The sequence below is a fragment of the Pistacia vera genome, unplaced genomic scaffold (assembly GCF_008641045.1).
Source record: "Pistacia vera cultivar Batoury unplaced genomic scaffold, PisVer_v2 Contig223, whole genome shotgun sequence".
NCBI classification, from domain to species: domain Eukaryota; kingdom Viridiplantae; phylum Streptophyta; class Magnoliopsida; order Sapindales; family Anacardiaceae; genus Pistacia; species Pistacia vera.
This window is the reverse complement of record NW_022196028.1, coordinates 892794-918857: the sequence shown is the minus strand read 5'-3', so window position 1 is coordinate 918857 and position 26064 is coordinate 892794. Positions and strand designations below refer to the sequence as shown.

The 26064-nt window shown below is 34.8% G+C and overlaps 1 protein-coding gene and 1 pseudogene across 1 annotated transcript; one reads left to right on the top strand and one right to left on the bottom strand.

The window, feature by feature from the left end:
* The first annotated feature begins 939 nt into the window (after nt 1-939).
* On the top strand, nt 940-13326 carry LOC116130623 (annotated as a pseudogene).
* A 9010-nt stretch (nt 13327-22336) lies between these two features.
* Nucleotides 22337-23985, bottom strand: LOC116130656 (zinc finger BED domain-containing protein RICESLEEPER 2-like). The gene is made up of 3 exons (XM_031416385.1): nt 23291-23985; nt 23021-23194; nt 22337-22934 (listed from the first exon to the last, which is right to left on the bottom strand). The coding sequence occupies exons 1-3, from the start codon at nt 23983-23985 to the stop codon at nt 22337-22339; spliced, it is 1467 nt and encodes a 488-aa protein (XP_031272245.1).
* Nucleotides 23986-26064: the final 2079 nt, after the last annotated feature.

The window sequence follows — 26064 nt, the reverse complement described above, 5'->3', positions numbered from 1 at the left end:
GAGTAGAGGTTAGTGTGAATGTGTGATGAGTAATTAATATGTCGTGCATAAAGGGTTTTTTTAAAGAAAAAAATTGACCTACAAAGTCATTCTCAATGGGTTAGTTAGAGAGTCACACAAATAGGTCAATGTCGTGGAAAAAAATTATATAGTTGTTGATGATAAAGATTAATGCCAACTCAAGATAGAATCGTTAGACTTCAGTATCAGAAGAAAGTCGCTAGCGTTCGAGTTAACTCGTTCAACTGGGTTCCCATGAAAGAGGTAAAATCAAGAATTTATATTGGGAATAAAAGTAAAGCTTTATCAGCAAGATTATATATTTATAATTAGAAAAAATAAATGGAAAAAGATAAACAGCTAACTTGGGAATCAAAAGAAAATAAAATTGAGAATCAAGCAGCTGAGTCAACTGAAATGAATAAAAACTTTTGTTTTCTACATACATTGCATGGACTAACTTTTCATCATTATAAACCCTAAAATGTTGGCCACGTTGTTGAACTTTGAACATACCAAATCGGTGATATTTAATAATTAATAACAAATTACTCATGCAGTGAGCAAAAGCCTAATATTGCGGTATAATATTAACACTTAGCTTTATTAAGGAATAAACTGATTTTATTCCCTTATTATCATGATTTGTATAATATTTTTTTTTTCTTGTAGTTTTGATTAATTTTATTAGTAGGATGTTTATCTTTCCGTATATTGTATTTCATTGAATAGAATATATTAAACCTATACATTGTACTTTTTTATTAATATTGAATACACAAACTTTTATACATTTCTTCGAGCTTGAGCTCTTTCTCCTATATAAACCTCTCTCATTGTTGAAACTAAACCATAAACTAATTCTTCAGAATAAACCCATTTGGCATTTTTGCAAATACCAAAATATGGCGACGAGAAGGGTAGCTTCTTTGGCTTGCTGCTGCGTCTTTCTTTTGTTTTTCATGGAAAATGTCCATGGTAACCCTAATTATGGAGAGGCTCTTGCAAAATCTTTGTTGTTTTTTCAAGGCCAGAGGTCAGGCAGACTCCCCAAGACTCAACAAATCACTTGGAGATCCAACTCCGGCCTCTCAGATGGCAAGCTTGCCCAAGTATACTCTTCTTTGTCATTCTTTTTTTGAATATTTTTTCTTTGATTTATTTAAATTTTAAGAGTGAATTTCTGTTTGTTGAACTGAGAATGATGGTTTACAGAGATTGCACCATTTGTATTGCTGGTCGAGTAGAGCTCATTTTGTAACTTCAAATTTTCCTTTTGTTTCCTTCTGGTGGCTCGTCGTCCATGATTTTCATGCTTCTTTTTCCCTCCAATTGACACGTGTGGTTATTAGACTACAAAGTGTTATTAAAATGTGTTTGATAAGCAGCGTTTAATTTTTTTCACTTTGGTTATTTGGAATGTTTCTTCTTCTTCTTCTTTCATATCAGCACTTGCTGGTCATTCTTCAACATATATATATATATATATTTCCAATTTTATATTGAAATCTCTCTGTTCAAAAATACAATTATTTTCCGGTCAAAAGATGTCTTGAACCTCAAAAAAAGAAAAAAGAAAAGCAATGAATAGAATTGGGCTTGGGTTCGCAACATATCCACGTACACATCATCATTCTATCTTTTAGCAATGGTTAGATTGTGACCGATATTAAAATTAATAGTCATTTAGGATGATCACTTAAAATTTATCTAATCATTAATTTTAAGGATTTAAAGAAATAATTAAGAGGCATATAAACTGATTTGAACACCCTCAATCACAAAGTTTCAAACTTAATCAAACGTGGTATTTTTTTTTTTTTTTTTTTTTTTTAGAATTAGAATTCTCTCCTAAGCTGAATTCTCTAGAACTTCCTAATCCGTATTCTTCTAAACTTTATAGATTGTGATACTTGTATATTAATCAACATTTTTTTTTTAATCTTTGTTACTACCCATTAATTAGAAGCTTATATTCTATTTGGGTATATTTCAGATAAAGACAGAATACAAATTGTTATAATACATATGATCTCACAGTTTAATAAAATATACGTACCAATATCAATCTTCATAAAGGATCAAAACTCTCATTGCTTTTCCTATCCAAACCGAATTCAATTGTATTTGGTAAAGAAAAAGTCATATTAAACATAAAGAAAACAAAAGAATAACGAGCTTAGTCCTAAAGCATAGGAGAAGTAAGAAAATCCCAAGAAGAGATGATGTGAAATGAAAGCAACAAATTGCAAAAACAAGCAAAATTGATTGGCGCGCTGGTTTCTTTGCGCAATACAAGGGCCCAAAAAAAGCCCATTCACGCTCCACTTTTTAACTACAAAAAAAAAAAAAATTGTCTAAATAATTGGCAGATTTCAACTCAACTCATTACCAATTGATTTAGCGGTTTTTTCGGTTGGAATTTCTTCCACTACAAGCAATCTAATTTGCCCATTACGAGGCATGAAACAAGCATTTTAGGGAACATCAAAGTTTTGCTGCATGAGTAACTCAATTGTTGCTATTTAACTGACTATGAGTTTAAAGTACAAATAATGGTGATTTGGCTAGATTATTTTATTATTTCTAACTATGAGTTTAAAGTAGAATAAACAGGTAAATATACAGAATTTCGTTTTATAAAGTTGGTTCATCTATAAATTTAGTTAAAAAATTATCAATAATTAGGATGATAATGTTTTATTAGATGAAATAAATAGAGCAAACCAGTGTGTTTGAAACCCGACCTGAGGTGTCACCCAGCCAAGAGGCCAGTGCCAGGTTGACAACTTAAACAAGTGCTCTATATGTGCCAGCAAGTTTAAAATCTAGCAAACATCCCCTAATAAAATACATATCAGTTCATGTAAGTTTGAAATCTAACAAATACACCTTTGTGACAATTAGGGTTTCGCTTTTCTTGGCGATTTGATGGCCAAAATCAATTCGACATACCACCTAAACCATCAGCCTTTACTCTAGAACCACTCTAACCCCAACACTTGGTAGCCCCCTGTTCGTCGATCGTACTCGGTATATCGTCGCGATTGGATTGATTTTTGCGGCCAAATTTCGGCATCCAAATTCAATTCAACACAACCACCTGAACCATTGGCCTCCACTATATAAACCCCTTTAACCACAACACTTAGTAGCCTTCCATTCACGGACTTGACTTGCGTATACCGCCACGATTGGGTTGAAACAGTGGAAAGCGGTAACCGACCCAGAAGGCCCTAGGTCTCTGTCCAACCAGTTAAACCGATGAGGTCGGGCCAGGCCAAGTTTCAGAACAATGGAAGTAAACATGTAATAACGCTTATTTTGCTAGCATTTGTCTCAATATTTTTCAAGTATTCTATTTTTTTTTTTACATTTTACATATTTTTTTTTTATATAATCAATATATTATCTAATCGTTTATGAATAACCTTTAATTTGACCCAAAACTAATTCAACGTTATTTCGGAACCCCTATTTATTGACTACTCTTATTTTCTAAGGGTATTACAAATGTGTACTCTTAGAGGGTGTTGGATCATATAATTTTTTTTTATCTAAGTATAAGATTATTGGAAGAATATTACATGTAGATTCCGTGGTTTAAATTATATTGTGCTTGGTTCAATTGGATGTATTAATAATTATGTGTTTGGTTACAGTAATAACAGATACCTGAATACCCTTTTAGAATGTCTTGGGATGTTACTGTTTATAATTAATCTATTTGGTTGGCTGTAAGAGCAGATGTTTTAATTACATTTTACTAAATGCCCTTTAGATGATTACTGGGTATAAATAATAATGTGTTTGGTTAATAAAGAAATGTCAATTAACAAATTCTTTTTCTTATATTTTAGCCAATTATTTTATTGTTAAGTCATTGTTAGGAGCAAACAGATGGAGACGAGGACCCGAGGTTGCTGCAGCGGAGATGGTCAACCAAACACAGAGGGAAGAGGGAGAAGTTGACAACGATGCAAACAAAACAGAAAACGAAAATACAATGGAAGAGGGCGAGGGACTTACCGGAAATGGCGAATGGAGTGTTGTCCAGATCAAACAGATGGAGACGAAGACCCAAGGTGCTATGGCAAATGGTCAACCAATGGTAGAGGCAAGAGCAAGATCTTAGACGAACGGACGCAAAACAAACCCAAAATGAAAAATACAATGGAAAGAGGGCATTTGACTTATCGGAAATGCAATCGAAGTGATGAAGTCGCGAATGAGATCAAGAAGAAGAAGACCAGCAGCGCGATGGAGGTTTAGTAGAGTCTCAGTCAAAATATGTATTGTTCCCTCCCCCCAAGTACATTAAAATATATAACCTATCTGAATAGGTACAATGACTTATAATGAAGAGTTATGTAAGACGGTATAAATAAAAAACTAGAATTCTAATTCCTACACAACTTTAAACCTCTCTCATTCAAATTACGATCGTCGCAAATTCTCTTGCACACAACTCTTGTATTTTTCTCCTAAATTCATACCGTTTCCAATCAAAGTATTTTAGGGGAATAATTCAATATATTCTGATTTCATTAACATAATATACATACTTCGATTTTATTTTATTTTTTAAATTAATCATCACGGTGATTGGTTGTTTTAAATAAATAAAAAATTATCAATATAATTGAACTTAAATGAATATATACACAATGATATGATATCTGTTAATCTATGATCCCACCTCAAGCCTGACGGTGGGTTTGATGGCCTAACCATCTCGGCTTGCTAGCCTGATGAGATGAACCCACCAGGCCCATAAGCTTCAAAATTGTCCCAAAAAAATCAAAACTAAAGCCAATACAAGAGATGGGCTGACAGGCCGAACTTTTCCAAGCCCGCCCAGCTACATATGGAAAGTGGCTTTATGGGAAACTCTTGAGCCTATATTTTATTTGTCTATATAATCTCATTTCTGTAATCCTCACATGATTGATATCATGAAATTAATCAATATTTATGTTTGGATATTAATTTTATGTCACGTCTGTTTTAAAAAATGAGAAAAATAAATCAAATCCTATATGTTTAATTTCCTTGCATGTCACCTGTTTAGTTGGGTTTATTTATTGGTCGAATGAGCTTATTTAAAATTATAAACACTTTTGAAATTTTTTTTAGATTGTTTAGAAGGTGTTTTTCTAAGCTTATAAGCTGGTTTTCTAAGCTTATAAGCTGGGCAAACTAGTTTATAAGCTCTAAAATTAAGTTGACATATTTGTTTATAACTTTTTTAAGCTTATAAGCCAAAATAAATAAGTTGGGAGGAAGGTGCTTTTTTTTTTTCTCTTATAAGCACTCAGCTTATAAGCTAGTTTGACCAAATATACATTATCCTTGTTTAATTTTAAAATTTCATAGTATACCCTTGTTTAATACAGTATCATTTTTAGTTATTTTATAATAAAATGTACTTATAAACCACATTTTACCAAACACGTTAATTACTTATCAATCACTTATAAGTATTTTAAAATTTCAAATGCTTATAAGCTAAAATAACTTATATAAGCTAATTTTCATAAGCTTAGATAAATACCTCTTTAATTGTATTTCATAAGCTTTTACAAGATCTAAAATAAGCTATCTTACAGTTTATGGATAAGTATTGAAATTTTAAAAATATCTTTATTCTATTGTATATATTTGACTTGAATAAGTTCTATTCTGATAAACTTTTTTTCAATAAGCTCTACTCAAATAAGCTATGCCAAACGGAAATTTTTGTTTTATATATATATATATATAAAGTTTGACTAACAAAAAAGGCCGCCACGAAATCATAGAGGCGATTATTCGAAGCAAGTTGCTTCCATATACTGTATTTATACAGGAGAAAGAGTAAAGTGTGAATGAAGTTTATGAATTATTGCTAACTGAGATGAAATATTAAGCAGAGAACATTGCATTAGAAGACGTAAACCATTCATTTTCACATTTTTATATGATATTTTTTTTTCAAGACTTGAAATTGCGACAACAAATCTTTAGACACATTTAAGTTATTAAGAGATCTCCAATTAATGATTATTTCTTGGGTAATTAATTAGTTGCTTTTCCGCTAATCAAGCTAGCTACCTACTTGATTTTGAGCCGTCTTCAATATCCTTTTGAATTTTAGGTAATATTTTGCATAACTAATATGCTAGTAACGCAGTATCATTTTGTTAATTAACAAATCATTTAATATTAATTCTAATGCATCTTATCCTCATCTATATACTGTTTCTACAAATTCGTTATTGGGAGTTGGGATGTTTTTCCTTCGTTTCTACTTAATAAATATGATTTCACTAAAGTTTTTGCCATAATTTTATACTTTTAGTTGCAATATACGAAAATTCGGATACTTTGAAGGATTTGCTTTTTTGTTTTGCTGAAATTTTGACAAAATCCCATAAAACCATATTGCATAGAGCCTCGTAATTTGCGCTTACACAAGCAATTCGAAAACGAAATTCAAGCACCAATTACGATAATGGTTTATAGCTTTCACGTGCCTCACATTTTCTTGAATTCTTGGCCCATATCATTTTATTAGACATTTCTTTTCACAAGTCTTTTTCACATTTGTATAAAATTGATCGAATACAGAGAAGATATATTTATTTTAATGTACCTAATATTGTGTTTAAAATTTGGGTCCAAATTTGTTTAAATTTTTTGTCTGTTTGTAATCTCAACATGTGTTTTTCAAATATGTTAACAAAACTTATTATGTATTTGTCTTATAAATTTATATTGTATTTATAACTATCAAATGAGTTATTAAATAAATAGATGTCTCAATGGTTTATAAATATACGTTCCAATATCAATCTCTCATAAAGGATCAAAACTCTCATTGCTTTCCTATCCAAACCGAATTCCATTGTATTGGTAAAGAAAAAGTCATATTAAACATAAAGAAAACAAAAAGAATAACGAGCTTAGTCCTAAAGCATAGGAAGAAAGTAAGAAAATCCCAAGAAGAGATGATGTGAAATGAAAGCAACAAATTGCAAAAAGCAAGCAAAATTGATTGCGCGCGGTTTCTTTGCGCAATACAAGGGCCCAAAAAACGCCATTCACGCCTCCACTTTTTAACTACAAAAAAAAAAAAAAAAAAAAAATTGTCTAAATAATTTGGCAGATTTCAACTCAACTCATTACCAATTGATTTAGCGGTTTTTTCGGTTGGAATTTCTTCCACTAAACAGCAATCTAATTTGCCCATTAACGAGGCATGAAACAAGCTTTTAGGGCAACATCAAAGTTTTGCTGCATGAGGAACTCAATTTGTTGCTATTTAACTGACTATGAGCTTAAAGTACAAATAATGGTGATTTGGCTAGATTATTTATTATTTCTAACTATGGATTTAAAGTAGAATAAACAGGTAATATACAGAATGTTCGTTTTATAAAGTTGGTTCATATATAATTTAGTTTAAAAATTATCAATAATATGGAGATAATGTTTATTAGATGAAATAAATAGAGCAAACCAGTGTTTGAAACCCGACCCGAGGTGTCACCCAGCCAAGAGGCAGTCCAGGGTTAACAACTTAAACAGGTGTTCTATAGTGATCAATAAGTTTAAAATCTAGCAAACATACCCCTAATAAAAAACATATCAGTTCCTGTAAGTTTGAATATAACAAATACACCTTTGTGACAATTAGGGTTTCGCTTTTCCCGGACGGATTTCGATGGCCAAATTCAATTCGACACTAACCATAAACCAGCCTTTACTTAGAAAACCACTCTAACCCCAACATTGGTAGCTCCCTGTTCGTCGGTCGTGACTCGAGTATATCGTCGCGATTGGATTGATTTTTGCGGCCCAATTCGGCATCCAAAATTCAATTCAACACAACCACTGAAAACATTGGTCTCCACTATATAAAACCCCTTAACCACAAAACTTGGTGCCCTCCATTCACAGACTTGACTTGCGTTACCGCCACGTCGGGTTGAAACAGTGGAAGCGGTAACCGACCCAGAGAAGGCCTAGGTCTCTATCAACCAGTTAAACCGATCATGTCGGGCCAGGCCAGTTTCAGAACAATGGAAGTAAACATGTAATATACGCTTATTTTGCTAGCATTTTGTCTGATATTTTTCAAGTATATCATATTTTTTTTTTTTACATTTTAAATTTTCATTTTTTTATATATCATAATATTACTAATCATTTTATGGATAACCTTTAATTTGACCAAAACTAGAATGCTTGGGATGATACTTGTATTACTAATTAATTATGTTTGGTGGCTGTAAGAGCAGATGTCTTAATAATATTTACTAAAATGCCCTTAGATGATTACTGGGTATAAATAATTAAGTGGTTTGGTAATAAAAGAAATGATCAATTAACAAAATTCTTTTTCTTATATTTTAGCCAATTATTTTATTGTTAAGTCATTGTCAGAGCAAACAGATGGAGACGAAGACCGAGTGTGTAGCGAGATGGTCAACCAACAGAGGGAAGAGGGAAGAGGGAGAAGTTAGACTACGAATGCAAACAAAACAGAAAACGAAAAATACAATGGAAAGAGGGCGAGGGACTTACCGGAAATGGCGAATGGAGTGTTGTCCAGATCAAACAGATGGGGACGAAGACCCAAGGTGCTACGGCGAAGATGGTCAACCAATGGTAGAGGCAAGAGCAAGATCTTAGACTAACGGACGCAAAACAAACCAAAATGAAAAATACAATGGAAAGAGAGCATTTGACTTATCGAAAAAGGTGATCGAAGTGATGAAGTCGCGAATGAGATCAAGAAGAAGAAGACCAGCAGCGACGATGGAGGTTTAGGGCAGAGCTCAGTCAAATGTATTATTCCCTCCCCCAGTAATAATACACATTTTGACTAGACATAAATTGTCCACTGTTTTGGGGTAAAATGGACATAAATTTGGATTACGGAGTAATATTTTAGTGACAACCTCCCCCAGTAATATATTCCTGGTATTTACCCCCATTTAGCACCGTTTGACGTTTTTTTTTTTTTTTGTGCGAATGTTTTTTCACAAAACAACCAAAATGGTTATCTACCAATTTAAAATATATTACCCCATTATATATATCAACCCATCCAAACGGCCCCTTCAAAGATTCTTGAGTTTGGAGTATTAAAAAAAAATAAATTAAATATGTACATTTAATTATCAACAGTGATTGATAAGTTCGTGACTGAGTCAATAGGGTTTTGCTCTATTTAGTGTGATATGTTTTCTTTTATTTTCAGTACTGGGTCAATATATAGAGTTTAGAGTGTAAGATGAACTATTTTTTTTTTTTTTTTTTTTTGTTGAGTAGAGGTTAGTGTGAATGTGTGATGAGTAATTAATATGTCGTGCATAAAGGGTTTTTTTAAAGAAAAAAATTGACTACAAAGTCATTCTCAATGGGTTAGTTAGAGAGTCACACAAATAGGTCAATGTCGTGGAAAAAAATTATATAGTTGTGATAAAGTTATGCCAACTCAAGATAGAATCGTTAGACTTCAGTATCAGAAGAAAGTCGCTAGCGTTCGAGTTAACTCGTCAACTGGGTTCCATGAAAGAGGTAAAATCAAGAATTTATATGGGAATAAAAGTAAAGCTTTATCAGCAAGAGATATTATTTATAATTAGAAAAAATAAATGGAAAAAGATAAACAGCTAACTTGGGAATCAAAAGAAAATAAAATTGAGAAACAAGCAGCTGAGTCAACTGAAATGAATAAAACTTTTGTTTTCTACATACATTGCACTGGACTAACTTTTCATCATTATAAACCCTAAAATGTTGGCCACGTTGTTGAACTTTGAACATACAAATCGGCGATATTTAATAATTAATAACAAATTACTCATGCAGGGAGCAAAAGCCTAATATTGCGGTATAATATTAACACTTAGCTATTAAGGAATAAACTGATTTTATTCCCTTATTATCATGATTGTACAATAATTTTTTCTTATAGTTTTGATTAATTTATTATTAGGAGTTTATCTTTCATCTATGTATATCTATTGTATTTCATTGAATAGAATATATTAAACTTATACATTGTACGTTTATTAATATTGAATACACAAACTTTTATACATTTCTTCGAGCTTGAGCTTTTTCTCCTATATAAACCTCTCTCATTGTTGAAACTAAAACATAAACAATTCTTCAGAAAACCCTTTGGCATATTTGCAAATACCAAAATATGGCGACGAGAAGGGGAGCTTCTTTGGCTTGCTGCTGCGTCTTTCTTTTGTTTTTCATGGAAAATGTCCATGGTAACCCTAATTATGGAGAGGCTCTTGCAAAATCTTTGTTGTTTTTTCAAGGCCAGAGGTCAGGCAGACTCCCCAAGACTCAAAAATCACTTGGAGATCCAACTCCGGCCTCTCAGATGGCAGCTTGCCCAAGTATACTCTTCTTTGTCATTCTTTTTTGAATATTTTTCTTGATTTATTTAAATTTTAAGAGTGAATTTCTGTTTGTTGAACTGAGAATGATGGTTGCAACATTTGTATGGCTGGTCGAGTAGAGCTCACTTTGTAACTTCAAATTTTCCTTTTGTTTCCTTCTGGTGGTTCGTGTCCATGATTTCATGCTTCTTTTCCCCAATTGACACGTTGGGTATTAGACTACAAAGTGTTATTAAAAGTGTTTGATAAGCGTTGTTTAATTTTTTTCACTTTTGTTATTGGAATGTTTCTTCTTCTCTTCTTTCATAGAAGCAATTACTGTTTATCTTAAACATATATAATATTCCAATTTTATGTTGAAATCCTCTGTTCAAAATACAATTATTTTCCGGTCAAAAGATGTCTTGAACCTCAAAAAAGACAAAAAGAAAAGCAATAATAGATTGGGTTGGGTTCGCTCATATCACCTCCCATTAAGTAGAAGCTTAAATTCATTTGGGTGTGCTTAGATAAAGACGATATTCTATGTTATAGTTACAATAGTTTATACTATTCTATCACCGTTACCATGCATAAAATTTTACTTTCCGAGTGTAACATAGTGTTTTTATTACAATTTTTTTTTTCCTTCAGGTGGATTTAACGGAGGCTACTACGATGCTGGAGACAACGTAAAATTCAACTTCCCAATGGCCTTTACAAACCACAATGCTCTCTGGAGCACACTTGAATACGGCAAAAAGTTGGGCTCACACTCTCAAACGCTAGAACATCCATTCGTTGGGCCCCACGAAACTTCCTAAAATGTGCCCCAGCACCCCTGGCAAGCTCTACGTTGGCGTGGGTGACCCCAGTTGACCACAAGTGCTGGGAAAGACTGAAGACATGGACACAGTGAGGTCCGTGTACTCGGTTTCACAGAGCAACCCCGGCTGACGTGGCAGGAGAGACGGCAGCAGCATTGGCTGCAGCCTCCATGGTGTTCAAGAAAGTTGATCCGAAATATTCAAGTTTGTTTAAGGACGCTAAGAAAGTTATGCAATTTGCAATCAATATCGTGGTGTTTATAGTGATTCTCTCGGTTCTGCGTTTGCCCTTTTTATTGCCATATTCCGGATATAATGTAAGTTGAGATATGTTTTATTATTTATTATTTTTAATTTTAATTTTTCCAATCACGATGGAATTACTAAAGTTTATTAATTTATTGATTAGTTAAATAGTAAGTAATGAGTAGTATTTAGTGGGTTGGGTTTATAAAGAATGAGAATTAAGGTATTATTTTGTCGAATTGTTTATGGGAATTATAGTTCACTTTACTTGGGATTTGCATAAAGTACAAATAGATTATGACGAATCTACTCAACGGCCAAGGGGCCCTCAAATTAGGTTTAAAATCGATTAATAATGAATAATATTGTTTATAATTTCAATAAGAGAATTGAATTCTTTGTTGACCCCTTAGTTGTGGGCTTTCAAATACTGGGCTCCCAAGTTTGAAAGTCTGGCCCTGACCCAGAGACAGACAACAATTTGGAATGTTTTAAATTCTTTATAAAATATTAAAATCATAAAAAATCTTACTAAAACTTGTTAAAGACCTTGCAAAAGTTATATTATACATTATATAAAAGATGGTTTTTTTTGGTAGAGTGATTAATGTCTTGTGATAATAGCAATAAGGAGATGAATATTGAATATACCCTTAATTTATTTATGTGCATAGTTTACAGGATGAGCTTATGTGGGGAGCTGCATGGCTTTTTAGGCAACAAATGATGTTACTTATTTCAATTCCTGAAATCCGTAGGAGATGATAGTGGCACTGACATATTCAGCTGGGACAACAAATATGTGGCGTCATGTTCTCTGGCAAGGGTAAATTTTCACTTTATCAAGTCCGTAAAAAACTTGTAATATATCAGAATCTTTTTTTAATTAATTTTTGTTTGATTATATTTTCCAGCGAGCTTTACTGAACAAGGATAAAATTTTGAGCAATATAGACAAGAAGCCGAAAGTTTCATGTGCAAGATTTACCCAACTCGCCGATGACATCTACCCATACACACAAGGTAAACTTATAAAATTATATACTTATAAATTATATAATTACTTTTAGAAGTTAGATTTAATATTACTGAGTTGTATTAATTGAAATGCAGGTGGGCTCATGTTTAAGCTACTGAAAGTAATCTACAATACGTTACATCCATAACATTTCTTTTACCACTTGCTAAGTACATGAAAGCCACACACACAATTTTGACTGTGGCAATTATGTGGTCACCCCAAATCACCTGATAAACCTTGCAAAAAGACAGGCAAGTTGCTTAATTCATTAACTCATCTTCATAATTGTTTCATGATTTCTTTTCATCCATTAATTTTTATCTTGGGAATTTCAGGTGGACTACATATTAGGTGTGAACCCAATTAAAATGTCTTACATGGTTGGATTTGGACCAAATTTTCCAGGGAGAATTCATCATAGAGGGTCTTCTTTGCTTCTGTGTCAAATCACCCACAAAACATAGCTTGTGATGACGGTTTCCAACCATTCTTTTACTCATCGAGCCTAACCCTAACATTTTAGTTGGAGCCATCGTGGGTGTCCAAATCAAAATGACGGGTACCCAGATGACGCGGCGGACTATAGTCACTCAGAACCAGCCACATACATCAATGCTGCTATTGTTGGACCATTAGCATATTTTGCTGGGAGCCGTTCTAGCTGATGATGATGTTATCTTCTTCGTAACTGGTTATTGTATATAGTTTTCTTAGCCTGCCTTCAAAACGGGTATGTGCTACCAAAACAAAGTGGCTAGTGAACTATTTGAATGTTATGATTTAGTTGTACTTTAATATGATCTATGTTGATCTTATTTATCCAAAAGGAAAATATTATCATCGATCAAGATCTAAATTTAGAATCAATACAATCATCATTGTAATCAATGATTGATGTAGAACTCTATAGTAGAATGAACTCTAAGTTTTCGTATTTTTAGATCTAAGAAAAGTTTCATTCACTGTACAATTGCAAGCAATATCTTCATTTTTAAAGACAATATTCAAAAGAGAACATTCAAACGCATCCAATTTCAATCAAGACAAACACCATTTATCAAATTAGATAAAAGTGAACATTTCACAATAAAGTGTCTATCAATCTCAGCCAGCGAATTAAAATCCATTAACTCATACAAGCTAATCATGTCCAAATTAGGGGTGTTAAAAAAAAAATATAGAAACTGAACTGAAAAACTGGTTCGGTTATGGTTCAAAGAATTCAAAAACCTGGATTTTAGGTTCGGTTTCTGGTTTGGGTGAAAATGTAAACCGGTTAACCGAAACTGATTTTATTAAACGGTTTACTAAAATGTATATATATATTAAATTAAAATAAAAAAATAATCGTAACAGATATTATATATTAAAATAAAATAAAAATTAAATTTATTTGTATCAATTTTTAATGTAATGTTAGTTGTGGTCAATGGATATGAATGTTTAATTTTTATTTGGATATGTATTGTTGATGTTTACAATTTAACTCAGGATTTTTTTTTTTTAAAAAAAAAGTTTAATCCAATTTAAGGGGAAAATCGGTTAACCGGTTTTTTCAAAGCAGTTAACCGATTCAATTTCGATTCAAGAAAATTTCTGAAATGAAAAACCGGTTCGATTCAAGAAAGCGGTTAACCGAATTTGGTTAACCGCTATTGAACACTCTTAGTCCAAATGAGAATATTCGATGTCCTTTCAACATCTCAACTCTTAAGCATAACAACACAAATTTATTGAAACAAGAAAATGCAGAAAACTTTACCAACTTTATTAGACGGTCAAAAGATTCTTGCTCGTGAACTCTTAGAAACAATTTAATGAAAACTATTTACAAGCCTACTTTATATATTAAAGAAGATTTCCAGTCTTATTAGTTTACACAAAGTAAATGTGCCCCAACTATTTGGGAATTTGATCTTGGGTTAATTTTTATTTGGGAATTTTTGCTCTAGTTAAAGATCTTCTCAAGAAAACCATTTTGACTGCTTGAGACTTCATTTGGATTCTTGCGCCACCTAGCTCAACTCTTGGTTCTTTAGCTGTCTCTTGGGCTTTGGGCTGGCTCAGGCCTACTTTTGATTTATATTTTGCCTTATTTTGGGCTTTTATCCCTCATTGGACCTTCTGCCTAAGTTTCGGCTTTTGGGCCACTTTTTGTGGGCTAGAATAGGTTTGTATTGGGTTTACCCTTTGCCCTATTTCGGGCTTCTGAACTTCTTGTTGTGCCCTTGCTACAGTATTGGTTTAGTAGAGTCTCATGGGCCTTTCTTTACAACATGGACTGATTGGGCCTGCATATGATTTTATCAATTTAGCCCTAATACATTTATACCCCTTTAACAAAGAAAATAACTTCAGAGTCTTGTGGGCTTGAGCTGCGGCACTATCTTGCTCCATATTTGTGAAGTTAATTATTTTTATAGTCAAGCAATGAATGATTAAAATTAAAGATTAAACAATCAGGAACTAGTCTTTTAAAGAGATCTTAATTGGTATGGATTTAGAAAGGAAAAGGCTTAAAACAAACGTGTAGATAAAAATAGACAAAGTGATATAAATATTAAAATGAAAGGAGATGGAAAACATACAGAATGATTGTTTTATGGGATCCATACATCTAAATTTTTTAATAAGATATCAAAGAAACATGATAAACGAAAAAACAATTACCCAACCTCCCCTGAGGTTTCAATTTTAGTCACACACACCCCAAAGGTGTGAGAAAATATCTTTGACCTTCCTTAACATTTTAAGAATTGTCTAACACCTCCCCTCATTGGCCTTAATTGATAAATTTCTTATGTTTGGTCTACTATTTACCTCCTATGAGATCAATTGATATCACACTTATCCACTATGTTTTAAAAGTATTAAAAACACCCTTATTGTTAGTGATATGTTCTGGTTCCATCCAATTTTTAAATTAAATGTCTATTTTACTGTTCCATCACTTACTGACTCAACAAATTTCTTAAATCCTTCAATTAAAAAATATACAAATCTACAAAATGGGTATGAACTTACAATTACATTTTCCAAGGGAAGGTTACATATTTATATAACACATTTAAACAAACATTTAAGGAAAGAAAAATTTAAAAAATGAATTTTGGTAAAATTAAGTCTTTTCTTTAAAATAAAATTCATAAATAAATGACAAATTATGTAGAAACTATTATACCATTTTAATGTTTTGTAAAATCAATAAGGTAGGAGGAATTAAATAATATTTTTTTAGATTGATAAATGATTGGAAAGAACAAATAGACTTAAATAGAAATATAATATATTTCTATGGGCAAGGGTTTTTTTAATACTTTCGGAATAAAATAGATGTGTTTGATATTAATCAATCTCATAAGATTAGATAAATAAATTATATGGAAGAAATTTATCAATTAAAGCCAATGAGGGGGAGGTATTGGATAATTCTCCAAATGTAGAGGGAGGTTATGTAACTTTTCATACCTTCAGGTTGTGAGCAAATGAAGCGGAAACCTCAGGGGAGGTGTGGGATAGTAGCCGTAAACAAAAATCAATGCTTTGTGAACCAACAAGAGTACTTTCAAAGCCAAATCTAGAAGATAGAAAATTAAATGGGTGAGTATAGTCATGCATGATAACGCTTCTCTTTCCAATATCCTGTCTTATAAACAATTAATTAAGTGTTCTTCTAGTTTATATAAACTAAAAAATTTATAGCACAATTGGAATCACTGATAAAAAGAAATGGATTTTTGACGTGTCCGCATTGGAATTACTTATAAAAAAGAAGGGATTGTCGTGTGTCTTGTGGGGGTCTAAAATCATACGAGCCTTATCAGGCCCAAACAAGAATGTTCCACTACATTGGCCTAAGCATTGTGATCCAATTTCGGTTGGATCAGCACCAAAGCTTGTGACTTGGGCTGAACTGTGACCTTCGGATCTAGCTTTCTTCTAGAATGGGCGACTCTAGCGGCCCACCTAAGGCCAGGCCTTCCAAACCAAGGTAAGTAACGTTCTTCCTGTTTTACTTTATCTTAATTCGCCTAAGATTCCATATCTTAGCCAGATTATGACTCTTATTACTATTAAGTAAGTGAATTAGGATCCTTCCTATTCACGAGACCTTTACTCTTAAGGATTCAGAGTCCTACCAGGATACAAAGACGCAACAACTACTATATAAACAGAGGTCGCACCCCTGTTTAGGCATTCAACTTCAATATCTTCTACCAAGACCCAAGCTCTTACTCTTAAGAGCTATCCTACTACGCCATGGTTCTAGTCTCTGACTCGACCTTTGGTAACCTTTCCTTCCTTTACCCTCACTAAATTGCCTCATTCAGCCTTACTGACTTGAGCGTTGGAATGCCTACGGCAGACACCACATCAGTGTCCAAGTAAACTCCACGCTTGTTTGCTCTTTGTGCATATACAACGAATTGCTATGGGCCTTAACCCCACGGGATCAGACCCTACTTTTGCAACCGTAGATTTTAGCATCTATAGTTTGGCACCTACTGTGGGGCCTTTAGCAATCGACATACGTTCAGAATCCTACTCTACAAAGATTCACGCAATGGCTGAAAACAAGGATACCGCCTCGGCGTATCTCATAGCTAAGGTTGAGGCTCTTTCGGCACTAATGCAACAATAAGCCGACAAAGTCATAGCTCTAGAAGCCTAGAATAATAACATTCGGGCCGAAAATCAAAACCTACGAGAAAAGGCAAACCAGTTTTACTCTATTGATTTCCCATTCAATCAGATACCCAAGAACTGCTTCTGCGTCTCGGTAAACCCCATGTAACCACTAATGACCCAAGACCCTAGAAACTCGGCTTCTGACCCTTAGTCTTCCCAGATTCAGTCATCCATGACAGATGGACTGGCACCCACCACCACAAATACAACAAGCTTAGCCATGCAAACACACACCCTATCAGTCGATCCCTTAATTACTCGTGACCAGATCACCTCAATTGTCCCCATCGGCCACAAGAGATCACCAACCTTGACCAATCCCTTGGCTTCAATGATCCACAATACATCCAAGACCCCTTTAGCTCGGCTCACCCACACAGGTCGACCGATTGATCCTTTCAGATACCATTCGGCTCGGCTCGGCTCATACTAACGGGTTGAACGACACCCAAACCGCACCTTTAACCGTCCATGTCGGTGGAAGCACCCGAACAGTAACACTTGGGATGACTCACTATGAAGGAATGAATGGAGTCTAGAAAACACAAGATAGCCACAAGGCCTACCACAATGACTCGACTCACCCCACCAGACTAAATGGGAGAAACACACAGCATCAAACCATGGACCCAGACCTTTTGTCCGCAACTTCTCCTCTTAAGTAGATATTAGCAAAGAAGCTGGTTGACGTGAAAGCTATGATGAGACGCATACCTGGAGTACCTATCCCAGCCAAGAAGAGCCTTTCCCAGAGTTACGCCGACTCACCCTTCTTAGACTCTATAGCCTTAGTTGAGATGCCCCAGAAATTTTCCATCCCAAACATGAAACCATATGAGGGAATGACCGATCTAGACAATCATATAGCTTCATACAAACAGAAGATGTTTGCTGTCTCCATACCATGGGACCTCGGGGAAGCATGTATGTGCAAGAGCTTTGGTTCTAGTTTATTAGGCCCAACCCTTTAGTGGTACACCAACCTCTCTAACAACTTCATAGGCTCATTTGTCTAGCTCACTGACACATTCGTTAAGCAGTTTGCAAGCAGCAAGAAGTTAGAGAAGCTATCATCCGACTTATACAAGATTTATCAGAAAAGAGGAGAGCCGTTGCATGAGTATGTTAGTTGGTTCAATAAAGAAAAGATATCAATCCCATCTTGCCATCTTGAACCTGCAGTAAATGCTTTTAGAAAGGGGTTGTTTCCTGACGGGGAACTCTACAAAGACCTCACCAAGCTGGGTTACAATTCAATGGAGGACATCTTGGCCCGAGTGATCATCTAGATAAGGTGGGAAGAAGATGAGGTACACCGGAGAAGGCATACATCCTACGATGAACATCGACAAAACTATAGTGAGAGGCACCCAGACACATGATAGTATGAAGCAAACAACTCGGCTCTAGCATGGAATTCCAACAAAAACAATTAGAAACTGTATGATCGGTTGCCAGCCCGGCCTGCATATAAACCATCCAACCCTTCTTCGTTCGTGGTCCTTGAGTGCAACCTCAATGTTGAGCCAACACAAGTGGTTGCCATAATGAAGGGGATGGGTCTAGCAGTTAAGTGGCCATCTAAGCTAGGATTGGATGCCAAGAGAGACACTACCAAGTGGTGCGAATTCCACCATGACCATATACATAATACTGTCGACTGCATAGCTTTGAGATTGGAAGTCGCGACCTTACTTAAGACAAGACATCTTCGCGACTTATTGATCGACAAAGGTAAAAGCACAATAAAAAACAGAGACAAGAAGAACCGATCCTCCCCTCCGCCTAACCCAAAGCCGAAAGGATTTTACAACATGATATCAAGCGGTTTCGAATTAGTAGAGTCAGCTACTCCTCGCAAAGAGGCACGCTTGAGCAAGCTATCATCTGGAAGTTCATTCTTCCCATCCATCCACACAGAAGCCTACTCAGCAAGTCATCCAGTTCGAAGACGAAGAACTAGCCACCTTGGCAGCCCTGCGCCATGATGCCTTGGTTATCTCATTACAAATAGCAAATATTTTGATAGAAAGAGTGTTTGTAGATGGAGGATTTTCCTCCAACATTCTCTTCCTAGAGGCAATCAGGACAATAGGCCTGGACGAATAAGATATTAGCAGGTGTCCCACCATCCTAGTCAGATTCAACTTTGAGCAAAAGTATACTATTGTAGAGATAACCTTGCCTGTCTACATGAATGAAGTAAACCGACAAACCATTTTCCTTGTGATGGATTGCCGTTCACCTTACAACGCCATCCTAGGTAGACCATAGATTCATGACATGAGAGCTGTCCCTTTAACCTTCTATCAGACAATTAGATTCCCTATCAAATAGGGAGTGAGAGAGATAAAGGGCGATCCAAAGTCCTCTAGAGAGTATTACAAAAATGCTTTCAAGGGAAAGTCTAACACCTTATAGCAACTACAGACGAGTTCGACTCGCCCAGTCGAGCCTGACCAACCCTCCATGGAAGAGCTAGATGAAGTATAGATTGATCTCGATCATCCCGTCTAAAAGACTTAGATAGGATACAGGTTGAGTCTCGAAATCAGAGAGTGACTGATTAATTTCCTACAGTAGAATCAAGACTGCTTTGCTTGGTCCTATGCAGGTATGACAAGGATCAGTCTTGACACAATCATGCATCATCTCTAGGTCGACCCCGACTGTCACCTGGTAAGACAAAAACAGAGAAAGTTCGCCCCAGAGTGAAACCGAGTGATCAACAAAGAAGTAGAAAATCTCCTGAACAATGGGCTCATTCGGGAAGTCCACCACCTCGACTGGTTAGCTAATGTGGTCATCATCCAAAAGAAGAATGGGAAGTGGCGAGTCTGCATGACCTGAATAGAGCCTACCCCAAGGACTCCTTCCCTCTGCCACACATTGATATGCCAGTCGTCGCTATAGCAGGCCACGAGTTACTTAGTTTCATGGACGCTTTCTTAGGGTACAATCAGATATTTATGCATTCGGACGACCAAGAGAAAACCTCATTCATCATAGAGAGGGGACTTACTATTATAAAGTGATGCCGTTTGGACTCCAGAATGCTAGGGCCACCTATCAACGACTTGTTAACAAGATGTTCGCAACACTTGGGGACTACCATGTAAGTATATATCGACGACATGTTCATCAAATCACTTCAAACTGGGCAGTACCTAGACCACTTTAGTCAGGCGTTTGTAGTTCTGAGGAAGTACAACATGAAGCTCAACCTAGCCAAGTGTTCACTTAGGGTCTCTTCTCGTAAGTTCGTGGGTTATATGGTGACTCAACGCGGGATATAAGCTAACCCCAATCAGATCCAAGCCGTCCTAAACATCCTATCACCGACATGCATCAAAGATGTTTAGCATTTCTCTAAAAGAGTGGCTGCACTAAGCAAATTTATCTCTCGGTCGATAGACAAATGTTAACCCTTCTTTGCGGTACTTCGAAAGTCAAAGTAATTTGAATGGACCCCAACCTGCGAAGAAGCTCTGTAGAAACTCAAAAGGTACTTGACTTCTCCACCTTTACTTTCTAAACCACTAACTAGAGAAAAAATTATCTACATACCTGACAGTCTTGGAGTCGACAGTTTTAGCCATCCTGATTACGGAAGACAATGTGAAGTAACTACCAGTTTATTTGAGCAAGTCACTCCTTGACGCCAAGTCTCGGTATAGTTAGTTGGAGAAGTTGCCCCTAGCACTCATTCACGCCTCTAAGAAGCTTCGACCATATTTTCAATGCCATTCCATAATTGTGGTCACTACATATTTGCTTAAGAAGATTCTACATACACGAGCTTTTGGGGCGACTCACTCAATAGATAGTCGAGCTAAGTGAATTCGACGTCTCATTCCAACTGCACATGACCGTAAAGTCACAAGTGTTAGAAAATTTCATAGCAGACTTCACCCCTAGCACCTCCACTCAGGCAGAGAAAGAGCTACAATGCCTATCAAGTGAGAAACCTTTAAAGTGGCCACTCTTGGTCGACGGATCGATCAATGTGAATGACAACGGCTTGAGAATCGTGCTAATAACTCCAGATGGGAAAATCATCCAGCGGGCCATCCGGTGCAGCTTTAAATGCATAAATAATGAGGCCGATTATGAGGCTTTGATAGCCGGTCTCTCACTCGCATAGGAGATGAGGGTAACAAGGTTGGAAGTGAAGTTTGATTCTTAGTTGATAGTCAATCAACTTCAAGGAACCTACAAGGCTAGAGACTCAAAGATGATAGCCTACTTGAACCTGGTGAAAGAGCTGCAGTCTGCCTTCAAAAAATTCATGATCACCCAAGTACCAAGAAAAGAAAATACATACACTGATGCCCTCGCCAATCTTGGCTCGGCCCTTCAAGGTACGTCTGACTCTTCCATCCCACTTATTTTCCTCCAATGGCTAGCCAACTGGAAAACGCCTCCATCCGAGGCAATATTGGTCCCTAAAGAACCTTAAGAGGTCATGAACATCGAGCCAGCCAAATCATGGTTGACTTCGATTCTGAAATACTTAGAGAAAGATGAGCTTCCTGTAGACAAGAATGAAGCATGTCGTCTGAGGGGTCGTCTGATTCATAATCTATGAAGGACAACTCTTGAAGAAGTCATTTTCTGGCCCATACATCCAATGCATAATTCCAAAAGAAGCCCAGTATGTATTAGCAGAACTTCATGAAAGCGAATGTGGAAACCACACTGGGGGACACGGCCTGGCACACCGGGTGATCACCTCTGGTTTTTATTGGCCCACCATGCGCTCGGACTCAATCGCATACATCAAGAAGTGCGACAGTTGCCAAAGTTTTGCTAATGTTTCACACCTTCCCCCCGAACAACTTAACTTTGTACTAACCCCTTGGCCATTCATGAAGTGGGGAATGAACATAGTGGGCAAGCTTCCAACGACACCTAGGTAGCGAGTGTACATGTTGGCTGTGATAGACTACTTTACTACGTGGATAGAGGCAGAAGCATTCGCCCAAGTATGAGACCGGGAGGTAAAAGGCTTCATCTAGAAGAACTATAATGATTTATACATTTATNAATTTATCTAAACTAGCCATTACCCCCATCTTTTCAAAATCAGCCTGAGAAGAGCTACTAGAGGATACAGTGAAACTATAAGATTGATGTGTTTGGCAGCCTTGGTGGTTACGCTGTTACTAAACATACAAATCATTACATAATCTCCGAATCCTCATAATCTCATCTACACCATCCTCTCCATAAAGCAAAGGAAAAAAGAAATCTAACAACTTCATTTTAAACCTAGGGTCTAAAACCATTACAATCCCCATGACACCATTAATCACACTCCAATACTTTTTTAACTTTTCATCCATCTGAGTTGCCATCTTCCTCACCAAATCATCCTCATCTGTTAGCATTTTAGTCACACGAAGTCTAATTTCACAAATCTTTGGAAAATAAGAATTGGCAATGGGTTTTTCTGTTGCAAAGAATACAAGTGTGGTATCATAAAATATTTCTAGCTTCTCATTGATATTTTCTACAAACTCCCATTCTTCATCACTTGGTAAACATCTATAATTTGGATCTTGAAACTCTAAACGCCTAAATACCCCTTTATAAATGAAAGCTGTTTGAAGCATCAAATACGTTGAATTACAACGTGTCTTACAATCAAGACCTGGCTTCTTTGTGCTTGGAATGCCTGCATGACGTGCCATTTCCACAAATTTTTGCTCCCTTTTAGGCGATGCCATCCAATAGGAAACAGTTTCACGATTTTGGATATTGCTACTCCAATAATCGATAATCCATCATGAACAGCTAAATTGAGATTATGCACACAACAATGCATATGAAAAAATTCGCCATGTAACATAAGGGTGGAACGTTGAAGCTCACCTAAAATATCTTGGACAACTGCATCATTGGTGGAGCAATTGTTAACCGTCAATGCAGACAGCTTTGAATCAATGTTCCACTCAGAAAAGCAGTCCATCAACACCGTAGAAAGCACATCTCTAGTATGTGGGCAACGCACATGTACAAACCTACAATATAAATTGTAGATAATTAATATTTTAATTTATCTTAAATATTTACAAAGAAATAAAATAATGAAACATAAAAATTAAAAAACAAAATACCTTAAAAGTTGATTATGCAATACCCAATTATCATTAATAAAGTGCACTGTGATGGTCATACATCCTTTGTTCTGGTTGCTGGCAGTCCATAAATCAGTAGTGATGGCAACTCTACTCTGGTTCTTGCTTAACATTTTCATGGACTTCTCTTTCTCAACTTCATACATCTTCATAATGTCTCTCTTAATAGTTCTCCTAGAGACAATATTGAAGGAGGGTGAAATAGTGTTGCAGAATTTTCTAAACCCCAAATCGTCAACCATGCTCAACGGATACTCATGAAGAATAATCATATTAGCAAAATCATCTCTCCCTGCATGTTGATCTAAATGGTAATTGCTTAATGTCTTTATGGAATCTTGTTTTTGCATCCCCGCAAGCATCATTTGTGATACATCTTGATTCTTTTGCCTTGCAGAAATTTTATAATGATCATGCAAATGCCTTGTTCCATTTTTAGAACCACCGAATAGCTGCCGATGATAGTAATTACACTCCGCCTTTTCCTTCCCATCAACTATGAATTTTTTGAAATGTTGCCATACAACTGACCTAGTCCTTCCAGTTCCAGTGATATAAGTTTCCTTTGGGGGAAGCGGGGGAAGGGTTGAACAAGGGGTATCGGTCGTGATTGGTATGCTAGTTCCCTGAGCTGGAGATTGTTCTTTGTCATTCCCATCGGGTGGAATATTCATGTGGGAACTCGCAATAGATACTTTTTTGGATGCTTCAGAAGATCAGTTCACATCCTCTTCTAAACCCCTTCTTTTGGTTGATGTTGACATTGTATAATATAACCTATTAATAACCTGCAGATAACACCCACAAAAGAATAAACATGTTAAAAAATAACTGCAAAAAAACCCCTACAGCAGTTTACACATTTGTTAAAAAAAAATTGTAATTGCAAAAAAAATAATAATAAATAAACATGTTAAAACAAGTGCGAACTGTAGTGCACTTTGCACAAGCAAAACTGCAAAAACTGCACAGCAGATGCAAAAGCAAACTGCAGTGTGGTTTGCTTGGCAATGTGCATTGCAGTTCGCACTTTGCACAAGCAAACTATAATGTAGTTTGCACTTTGCCAGATAAAAAAGCAAACTGCAGTGCATGTGCAAACATAAACTGCAATTACTAAATTTTCAAGCACATAAAATCTTCAATCACATCACATGAACCAATCTAAACCCTTAAACCCCACATAAAATCTTTAATCATAACTCAATTAATCTAAACCCTTAACTCCACACAAAATCTTCCAGTATAACTATAGTGCATAACTCAATCAAACAATCTAAATGGCACATAAAATCTTCACTCATACGAACCAAAATTGATGAAAGTCTGAAACTTTAAAGGAAAACAAACCTATTTTTCTTGAATCTTGAGTTCTTAACGCAAAGGGCATGGAGAAAGAAGAGGTGAAAAGCCACCGATGAAATGTGGAGGCCGGAATCGGCGAAGAGGCGGTGATATTCTGATATTCAGGATTTCTGGTGAAGGTTTGACGATGAAGAGAAGAGGCATATCAAGCAGCAACTTTTTTCAAGATTAGGTATTTAGGGTTTCACTTTCAAACTTTGATTACTTGGGTCCCTTGCGAGTTGAATGGATTTGGGCATAATTTTTGTTTATAAAGGAAGGGGCAAAATTGTTACTATGAAAACATAACAAGGGAAAATGGTAATTATGTAATGGAAAGATGGAATTGCAAATTTGAAATTCCTTGAAAACGAAGGACAAAGTCCTGGTCCATACTTCATTACTCCACAAGGTGTCAAGGACTTTATTTATAAATTATAATGATTAAAAATAATTATAATGATTTATACATTTATTATAATCAATAGCGAATCCAAAAATTTCTGTTAGGGTAGGCCAAAATCTAGAAATTATACATATTAGTATTTTTTTGTTAAAATGCTCACCCTCAACAAGTGTTGGATTCACCCCTGATTAATGATTATAATGAATCCAAATATCAAAATGATAATTATAATACATTATACAAATATATAAATATATTATATATTAACAGTATAATATTATGTATTATTGTATTAAGTAATAAGTATTAACATATATAATGTCTCTTTAATATATAATGTATTATATATGATACATTATACATATATATTATAATAAATTTTAAATAAATAACTACCATATATATTATAATAAATTCTAAATAAATAGCTATCACAATTCACAATATAACAAAGGCAATTAGGTAATAGAATTGAAATAATGATTCAATAAGGGACAAAAAAAAAAAAATTATAATGATTTATTGATTCATTATAATCAATCAAAACAACAAATAATATATTACATATATATTATGTATTAACATAAGATTATAGATAATAGCATATTACGTATAAATTATAATGTACAACATACATGTGTTATATTCATTATACTTATATAGTATATACCATATATAATATATAATATATAATGTATAATGTCAAATGTATACCATATATAATGTATAATATATAATGTCGAATGCATAACTTTTGTTTTATAGCATTAACATATTATGTATAATATATATATATTACAAATATTTATAATGATTTATTATATTTAATCTAGTTTTATTTATTACCTATTTGTATATAGTTTCATAAAATACTTACATAATTATAATTTATCATTGTATAATATATAATTGATTTTCAAATATTAAAATTATTATAGGTATATATGATTGATTTTCAAATATTAAAATTAATATAGGTATATATGATTGATTTTTAATTATT